We start from the raw sequence: 8,259 nt of genomic DNA, 5'->3' as shown, positions 1-8,259 counted from the left end.
GCAGGGTGCCCTGGCTCTGTGGGTGCGGGGCAGCCCCGCCTGGCACAGCCCCTCACGCCTGGCCCTGCAGGAAGATGCTGCGGCTGTGCGGGGAGGCTGAGGACAAACTGGCGCAGGAGCTCATCCACTTTGAGCTGCAGGTGGAGAGGGACGTCATTGAGCCGCTCTTTGTGCTGGCTGAGGTGAGCCGGGGTCCTGCCACGTCCTTTCTCCTGCCCCCATGCAGCCTGCCTTCTCCGGGAGCTTTGGATCCCCCAAGGCCGCTGCTCTCAGGTTCTGGGGCTGGGGCTGGTGAGGTGTGGCACGTTCCAGGTGGGACACGTGGGAGGGATCAGCTGGGCCATCTTCCTGAGGGTGTTAAATTAAGGAGCTGCATCCTTACCCAGCCAGCTTGCCCCAGTATGTGACCCATTGCTGGCCACCTCTCCAGGGGTGTTCACCACCTCCTCCTCTTCCATGTGCTGCTGCAGGTGGAAATCCCAAATATCCAAAAGCAGAGGAAGCACTTAGCGAAGCTCGTGCTGGACATGGACTCCTCCAGGACGAGGTAAGAAGTGCCTCCAAGTGCTTTATAAGAAATAAACTTTCCCAGGCCGTAGGTAGCTCCCAGGAGAGCAGCTCCTGGGCCCCTGGCACCGCAGTTCCCTTGGGACAAGGAATCCTGGCTGTGTCTCTGGGCCTCGAGTCAAGCTCTGCAATGAGCCACAATATCTGCTCCTGTCTGCAGAACACATGGATTCCTTTTCCTTGCCTGCCCTCTGCAGCAAAAGTGTATTTTTTTTCTGGCAGAAAGGGTTATTTTGTACTTTTTTCCCTGTCTTGGTGAGTTCTGATGCAAAGAGCCAGGTGCTCCTGCCCCTGTAGTTGCACCGAGGGGAGCTGGGATGACTTGGAAGCCCTTGAGTTTTCCAAGTCCCTACTCCAGCACGTCCTGGGAGAGGTCTGAGAGGTGTCCACAGTCCCCAGCATCATGTCCAGGCTCTCCCATCCCCTTCCTCTCTCTTCCCACCACTGGATATGGCTTCTTACCCTGCTGAAGAGAATTCCATCCCTGGAGCCTGGTCTGTGCAGCGCTGTGGGGATGGGGTTGGGAGTGGGTGCTAAATCCCAGCTGGGATCATCTCCGTGCCCGCTGGGGACCGTGGTGGCCCTGCAGGGATGTGGTCCATGCTCTGACCGTCCCTGTCCCTCCCACAGGTGGCAGCAGTCGGTGAAGTCCTCGGGGCTGGCCAGCAACCTGCAACCCTCGGGCGCCAAGGCCGATGCTCTAAGGGAGGAGATGGAGGAGGCAGCCAACAGAGTGGAGATCTGCAGGGTACTGGGGCTGCTCCTGGCTCGGGGGTCTGTGTGCTCCCTGACTGGGGAAAGCTGCAGCCTCTCCTCTCACCCTGCTCTGCATCCTCCTTCCCCCCTGCCTGGGCTGCCCCTCCTCTGGTACCCAGACACAGCACAGGGGCTCTGAGTGATGCTCCCCAGCCAAGCTGGAAATCCCCAGTTGCTCTGTCCCCATCCTCCACATCCCACAGAACTGGGAGGGCTCCCATTCCCTGGAAACTTGTCCTGGCAGAGCTCAGCCCTGAGAACATCCAGCCCTGGCACTGTTAGGGACACTTCTCCAACTTCTCTGTGCTGGGTTTATTCCTGTCATTTTCAAGCGCTAAGCGGGACTTTCATCCCCTTTCCAATGGACAAAAGGGAGCCCAATCTCCTTTCTTTGTGCATTTGGGGGGACCTGGACCCTGCTTAGGCTGCGGTGGGGGGGGTGGGGGTCTCCTGAACCTCCCCTGACACACTAACCTTAACCCTGTGCCCCCTCTGGCTCCCGCTGCTCCTCCTGGTGCCTCGGGAAGGGCCGGGGTGGTGGCTCCAGGGCAGCAGGGGAGGGACGGTGACGGATCCTCTGCCCCCCGCAGGACCAGCTCTCGGCTGATATGTACAATTTTGTGGCCAAAGAAGTCGACTATGCAAACTATTTTCAAACTGTAAGTGGCAGCTGCACGCAGGGCTGTGCTGTGGGCGGCAGTGCAGTGACCCCGGTGCCGTGTCCCCGCAGCTGATCGAGGTGCAGGCCGAGTACCACCGCAAATCCCTGGCGCTCCTGCAGAACTTCCTGCCACAGATCAAAGCCCAGCAGGGTGAGTGCCCACAGGTCTGTCCCGCTCCCACACACACCGAGGGCCTGGGCCAGGCTCTGTGACAGGGCAGGGACAGCTGAACACCCTCCCTTTGCATGTCCTGTCTGCATCCCACCTGTCCCGGCGGGAGGAGATCCCATCCCGCTTGGCTGGGGGGCAGGATCCATCTGCACAGAGAGGGAGAAACCTGTCCTAGCATGGTGAGGGTGGGCAGACCCTGACACAGGTGACCAGAGCAGCTGTGGCTGCCCCTGGATCCCTGGAAGTGCCCAAGGCCAGGACGTGGAGCAGCCCGGGACAGTGGAAGGTGTCCCTGCTCATGACAGGGGTGACACTGGGTGGACTTTGGGGTCCCTTCCAACCCAAACCAGTCTGGGATTAGGGGGGGCTTGGGAGATCTCTCTGGGGCTGCAGCATCCAGAGGCTCTGGGCTGGGAGGTCAAGGCTGGGGTGAGCCCCAGGCAACGTCCCCAAAAGCAGCTCCTTCCCTGGCCAGGGCTCCTGGTGCTGCTGTCACTGCAGCAGGGCAAGGAGGGATTTTCTCTCTATCCCACAAAATATTCCTGCCTTAAACCATGATGGAAGAGGAGGAGAATTTTGCAAAGGCTTGCCTACTGGAAAATGTCATCCAACTCCTTTGAAATCCTGTGATGGCTGGAAAATATTTTGTTTGGATTACACTTTCAAAAGCACTTCCCAAGCTGCCCAGGCCAGAGGTGCAGGGTCCTGTTCTCCTAACAACACCCATACCAAGTATTCTGCTGCCAAAACTGTGACCCAAGGGCCTTTTGGGGAGGGGCTGCTGGGCCTGGCACCACCCTCCCTCTCCTCTGCCCCCTCTGCCCATCACAGAGGCGTGGATGGAGAAGCCCTCCTTTGGGAAGCCCCTGGAGGAGCACCTGGCTGTCAGCGGGCGGGAGATCGCCTTCCCCGTGGAGGCCTGTGTGACCATGCTGCTGGAATGCGGGATGCAGGAGGAGGTGGGTCCCTGCTGGAAGGAGGATACAGGAACAGGAGGGTCTCTGCTGGAAGGGGGATGCAGGAGGTGGATCCCACGTCCCACCCTTGCTGGGTGTGATGGAAGAGGCCCACAGGTGTCCCCAGGGCCAGGGTGAGGAACTGGGGGGCTCCAGGGACATCTCCAGCCCCAAGCCTTGTCCAGCACTCTCCGTGTCCTCTACCCAGGGTCTCTTCCGGGTGGCTCCCTCGGCCTCCAAGCTGAAGAAGCTCAAGGCTGCCCTGGACTGCTGCGTGGTGGACGTGCAGGAGTACTCAGCTGACCCCCATGCCATTGCAGGTGGGGCTCCTCAGGGTGGGGTGGCCCTTCCAGGCACCCTGCAAGGGCATCCTTAGGGGGATCAGTGGCACCAAGTCCAAATAGAGACCAGGAACCAGTGGTGCAGTCCAGGGGTCGATGCTGGATCTGATTTTGTTCGGTTAATTTTGTCATTAATTAATGGCCTGGCTGATGGGGCAGGGTGTCCCCTCAATGAGTGAGCAGGTGACACAACCTGGGGACAGTGGCAGCCCCAGGGAGTTACTGCCATCCACGGGGACGTGGCCAGGCTGGAGATGAAGAAAACAGGGATACAACCATCATCCAGTCACACTAATAAGGGTGATGCTAATGAGGGTGACACTGATTAGGGGGTCTCTGCAGGAGCAGGGACTGGTTGGGAAGATTCATGTTAACATCAAACTTCCCATCTTCTCTCACCTCTTCTGGGGAGATTTGCCTCCCCAAGCACAGATCCCAGTGCTCTGGAGCACTGGCTGGGTCCCCATGGTGTCCCTGCTCCCTCTGGGAATGGGGGCTCTGGCAGGCACAGGGTTGAACCCTCCCTTCCCAATGGGAGCCTGTCCCAGCACAGGGAGCTGGGAATGTCCCAGGCAAAAACGGGCAATGGAGACCTGGGAAAACACCTGGGGGAGGGAACTGGGAAGGTGCTAAGAGGGACTGGGGGGTGACAAGGTGGGTGCTGGGGGTCAGGGGTGCCACAGGCTGCTCCAAGTCAGTGAGCCCAGCAGGTGCTCTGGGGGGATGTGAATCCCAGCACCCAGGAGCAAAACCTCTTGGTGCCCAACAGCTGGTGCCACCCGCAGTGCCAATCCCTGTGTCCCCTGTGTGCCACAGGAGCCCTCAAGTCCTACCTGCGGGAGCTGCCCGAGCCCCTCATGACGTTTGAGCTGTACGAGGAGTGGATCCAGGCCTCCAAGTGAGTCTGGGACATCCCCCCTTTCCTCTGTGGCATGGCTGGGACAGCCCAGGTCTCTGTGGTTTGGGGCTGTTCTGGCACAGTTCACAACATTTGGAATGTTTCCTCTGGGCTCTGGAAGCCGTGGAGTGGTGAAAGGTCCAGCATCCAAATGGTTTCCTTCTCCCTGGGACAGGTTTTGGGGCTTCTTTTACTTAGATAATATTGGTGTCAGCCTGAGGGTCTCGCAGGGTCTGCAGGGGTGGGGCTGGCAGGGACCACAGCCCCAGGGCAGGGTGGGAATGGGGAATAACGTCCTCTCCCACCTCCCTGCAGCATCCCAGAACAGGAGAAACGGCTGCAGGCTCTCTGGAATGCCTGTGAGAAGCTGCCCAAAGCCAACTACAACAACATCAGGTGAGCCTGGGGCCAGCAGGACGAGGAGGGCACACAGAGGCTGTGACCCATGCACTGACCATTTGGGATCTGCTTTCAGGTATGTGATTAAATTCCTGGCCAAGCTGACCGAGTACCAGGATATGAACAAAATGACCCCGAGCAACGTGGCCATCGTGCTGGGGCCCAACCTGCTGTGGCCACAGGCGGAGGGGTGAGCACTGGCTGAGGGCTGAGGGGCAGATCCTGCTGGGAACCCTGCTGGGAACCCTGCTGGGAACCCTGCTGGGAACCCTGCTGGGAATCCTGCTGGGAATCCTGCTGGGAACCCTGCTGGGAACCCTCCTGGGAATCCTGCTGGGAATCCTGCTGGGAATCCTCCTGGGAACCCTGCTGGGAACCCTGCTGGGAATCCTGCTGGGAACCTCCTGGGAACCCTCCTGGGAACCCTCCTGGGAACCCTCCTGGGAACCCTCCTGGGAACCCTGCTGGGAACCCTGCTGGGAATCCTGCTGGGAATCCTGCTGGGAATCCTGCTGGGAATCCTGCTGGGTTGCTGAGCTGCCGCCCCCCTGCAGGAACATGACAGAGATGATGACGACGTTGTCACTGCAGATCGTGGGCATCATTGAGCCGCTCATCCAGCACGCAGACTGGTTCTTCCCGGGAGGTAGGGTGTGCCCGCGGCCCCGGGACAGCTGGGCTTCCTGGCACCTCCTGGGGAGGGGGCTCCGAGCTCCCAGGTTTGGCTTTGCCAGCCCCCTCTGCTTGCTGGAGCTCAGGCAGGGCTCTGGCCAGGCTCAGCACAGCACTCCCCTGAGCTTCTCTGCAGTGCCAACACCTCCAGTCCTCCCCTCCCTGAGGACACCCCCCCAACATCCTCTGTCACCCCAGACATCGAGTTCAATGTGACTGGGAACTACGGCAGCCCCCTGCACGTGAACCACAACGCCAACTACAGCTCCATGCCCTCGCCGGACATGGACCACGGCGAGCGCCGGCAGCACGACCAGGCCCGGCGGCCCCTCAGTGTGGCCACTGACAACATGATGCTGGAGTTCTACAAGAAGGATGGGTAGGAATGCTGCCCATCAGGGCTGGGGAGAGGGAGGGCTGGCTTTGACACTGTCCAGGGCAGCAGACAACTCTCAGCATCACCTTGGGGTGGAACTGAGCTGCTGGAGGTTGCGTGGTCCCAGGGTGGAGGTACCCTCTGCTCTCCATGCCAGGCTCTTGGGGGTGCTCAGGTGAACCCAGGGCTCCATGCCTGCCCCCAGCCCACTGCCCACGGGGTGACACTGGGGCTGTGCCATGCCAGAGACAGGTGTCCTGGTGCCCTCAAGGTCTGCAGGATTTGCTCTGGGGGAAAGCTCCCAATTCCCAGCCTCTGCATGTCCCCTCTCCATGACACCTCACAGGGACCTCAAACAGCCAGGTGGGCTCCAGAAAACACCCCAGGACTCTGCCCATCCTAAAAATGTCCCCATTTCCAGAAAATAGCCCAAGCATAGCCTGGTCCCTGCTCAGCCCCCCCTGCCCCTACTCTCGAAGCCACTCAGCCTCACAGCTCCTTTGCCCAGCAGTGACCTCTCTCCCTGTGCACTGTCCAGTTTTGGGGGGGGGGGGGGGTTTCACATTAATAATCGTTTTTTTCTGCCCATGCAGCCTTAGGAAAATCCAAAGGTACCGTATCCTCTGCAGGCTGCTGGGAGGCTGCTGGGAGGCTGCTGGTGCCTGCTGGTTCTTGGGGAGGGAGAGGAGGCCAGTGGGTGACACAAACCCATCCCAAGCTGCCACCCCTGCCCTATTGTCCTGTAGTTTCATTCCCAGCGGTTTCCCGGCGTAAGAGGCATTTTTAGGGACCCCGAAGGAGTGGCGAGGGGGTGCTGTCAGTGCCCTCCCACCGGGCGGGTGCTGACCTCCGTCTCTGTGTCCCCAGCATGGGCGTCAGGGTGATGGACACCTCGTGGGTGGCTCGCCGAGGCACCTCAGCGGGGCGCAAGGCGACCTCGGCCCCCCCGGCCGGGCAGCCCCCGGCCCCGCCCGCCGAGCTCCCCCCCACGCCCCACTCGCCCATTCCCGAGCAGTCGCCGGAGATTTCAGCAACGCCCTCCCCGCCTCCCACCAGCTTCGGCTTCCCCCCGGCAGCCGAGCGGACAAGGTAAGGCCACCGGCAGCCCGTGTCCAAGCCGGGCATCCGCGAGTGATGCCAGCAGGAAACAGCCTCACGGTGCAGGAGAGGATGCTCAGCATCCTCGGGAGAGGAGCAGAGACCTGCGGGCAGCAGGAGAGGATGCTCAGCATCCTCGGGAGAGGAGCAGAGACCTGCGGGCAGCAGGAGAGGATGCTCGGCATCCCCGCAGCCACCACCGCATCCCCATCCTGCCATTCCCATGAGAACCGTGCTGACTTCTGGGATTTTCCTTGCCCGGGTCTCACTGGGCTGTGGTGGAATTTGGGCTGGAGGTGCTGCAGGAAGGTGCAGTGAAAGCCCTCAGGGAGCCCAGCGCCTTCTGAGACCTTCGTCTGCCCAGGGTCTGAGTCCGACTTTGCTCATGTGGGAGAAGGCGCCTAAATCCCTCTTTTCTGCCCCAAAAGAGCAGCAGAGCCGGGCCGGGGTGCTCGCACTTGGGGAGGGGCTGCCCCCGGAGGGTCGTGCCCGGGGATTCGGCACCGCGGGGCTCCCGCGCCGCTGCCCCTGACCGCCAACGCTGCTGCTCTTTGATGAATTTCCCCCGGTTCTTGTGTTAGCTCTGCCGGTTTTCACGGTGCTTCTGTACCTTTGCAGCAGGGCTGACCCGGCAGCTGCCTGGCGCAGCGGCGGCCCCAGCGCCCCCCGGCCCGGGGACCCCCCGAGCCCCCGGTGCCCGCTCTGGCCGCAGCTCCCCCGCTGCCTCGCTGCTCCCCGTGGCACTGTCCCCCTCCCCGGGCCCGGCTCTGCCTCCCCTCCGCGCCCCCTGCCCCGGGACCCCCGCCCGGCCCCCCGAGGGAACCGCGGCCCCGCAGGCCGGGGGGGCCCCAGCGGCGGGGGCTGAGGAACCCCGGGGGCGGCGGGAGGGGGACACGGGGTGCGGAGCACTGGGTGCGGGAAGGAGCTCACGGCTCTCCCTCTTCTTCTTCTTCTGCTGTTTATTTTCAATTTTCTTTTTTATTGCTTTGGCTCATCTTTTATGGCTTCCTTTTACTTGATTTTGGAGTTTATTTTTGTTTTACTTTTAAATCATATTTGTCATGATTTTTGACTTTGCTTTGTTGATTTCACATTTGCCTTTATTATTTAATTATTTCGTATTTTTTTGTTTTAATTTTATTTCTAATTCTTCAAATGTTTGCTCTTTGCTTTTCATTGGTTTATTTTTATTTTTCATTTATTTTAATTTAATTTCACTTTAATTTTACTTTTATTTTTTTATTTGCCTTTTTATGCTTTAAACTTTCCTTTTCCTTTTCCTTTTCCTTTTCCTTTTCCTTTTCCTTTTCCTTTTCCTTTTCCTTTTCCTTTTCCTTTTCCTTTTCCTTTTCCTTTTCCTTTT

General features: G+C 59.9%; 1 protein-coding gene across 1 annotated transcript in view; it reads left to right on the top strand.

Annotated features, from left to right (window-relative positions):
* Nucleotides 1-72: 72 nt before the first annotated feature.
* The window catches only part of ARHGAP44 (Rho GTPase activating protein 44), a 10,996-nt gene continuing 2,809 nt past the window's right edge, over nucleotides 73-8,259 (top strand). Inside the window, exons 1-14 of the mRNA XM_015645273.2 lie at nucleotides 73-182; nucleotides 471-547; nucleotides 1,198-1,315; nucleotides 1,914-1,982; nucleotides 2,054-2,135; nucleotides 2,988-3,115; nucleotides 3,321-3,432; nucleotides 4,270-4,351; nucleotides 4,667-4,747; nucleotides 4,827-4,940; nucleotides 5,305-5,396; nucleotides 5,621-5,801; nucleotides 6,392-6,409; nucleotides 6,666-6,887. Of these exons, the coding sequence (XP_015500759.2) occupies nucleotides 75-182; nucleotides 471-547; nucleotides 1,198-1,315; nucleotides 1,914-1,982; nucleotides 2,054-2,135; nucleotides 2,988-3,115; nucleotides 3,321-3,432; nucleotides 4,270-4,351; nucleotides 4,667-4,747; nucleotides 4,827-4,940; nucleotides 5,305-5,396; nucleotides 5,621-5,801; nucleotides 6,392-6,409; nucleotides 6,666-6,887 (1,484 nt within the window). The 5' untranslated portion in view covers nucleotides 73-74. The remainder of the gene's footprint in view (nucleotides 183-470; nucleotides 548-1,197; nucleotides 1,316-1,913; nucleotides 1,983-2,053; nucleotides 2,136-2,987; nucleotides 3,116-3,320; nucleotides 3,433-4,269; nucleotides 4,352-4,666; nucleotides 4,748-4,826; nucleotides 4,941-5,304; nucleotides 5,397-5,620; nucleotides 5,802-6,391; nucleotides 6,410-6,665; nucleotides 6,888-8,259) is intronic.

Source organism: Parus major, chromosome 18 (assembly GCF_001522545.3).
Source record: "Parus major isolate Abel chromosome 18, Parus_major1.1, whole genome shotgun sequence".
Lineage (NCBI taxonomy): Eukaryota > Metazoa > Chordata > Aves > Passeriformes > Paridae > Parus > Parus major.
This window is presented reverse-complemented; position numbering and strand designations above follow the sequence as displayed.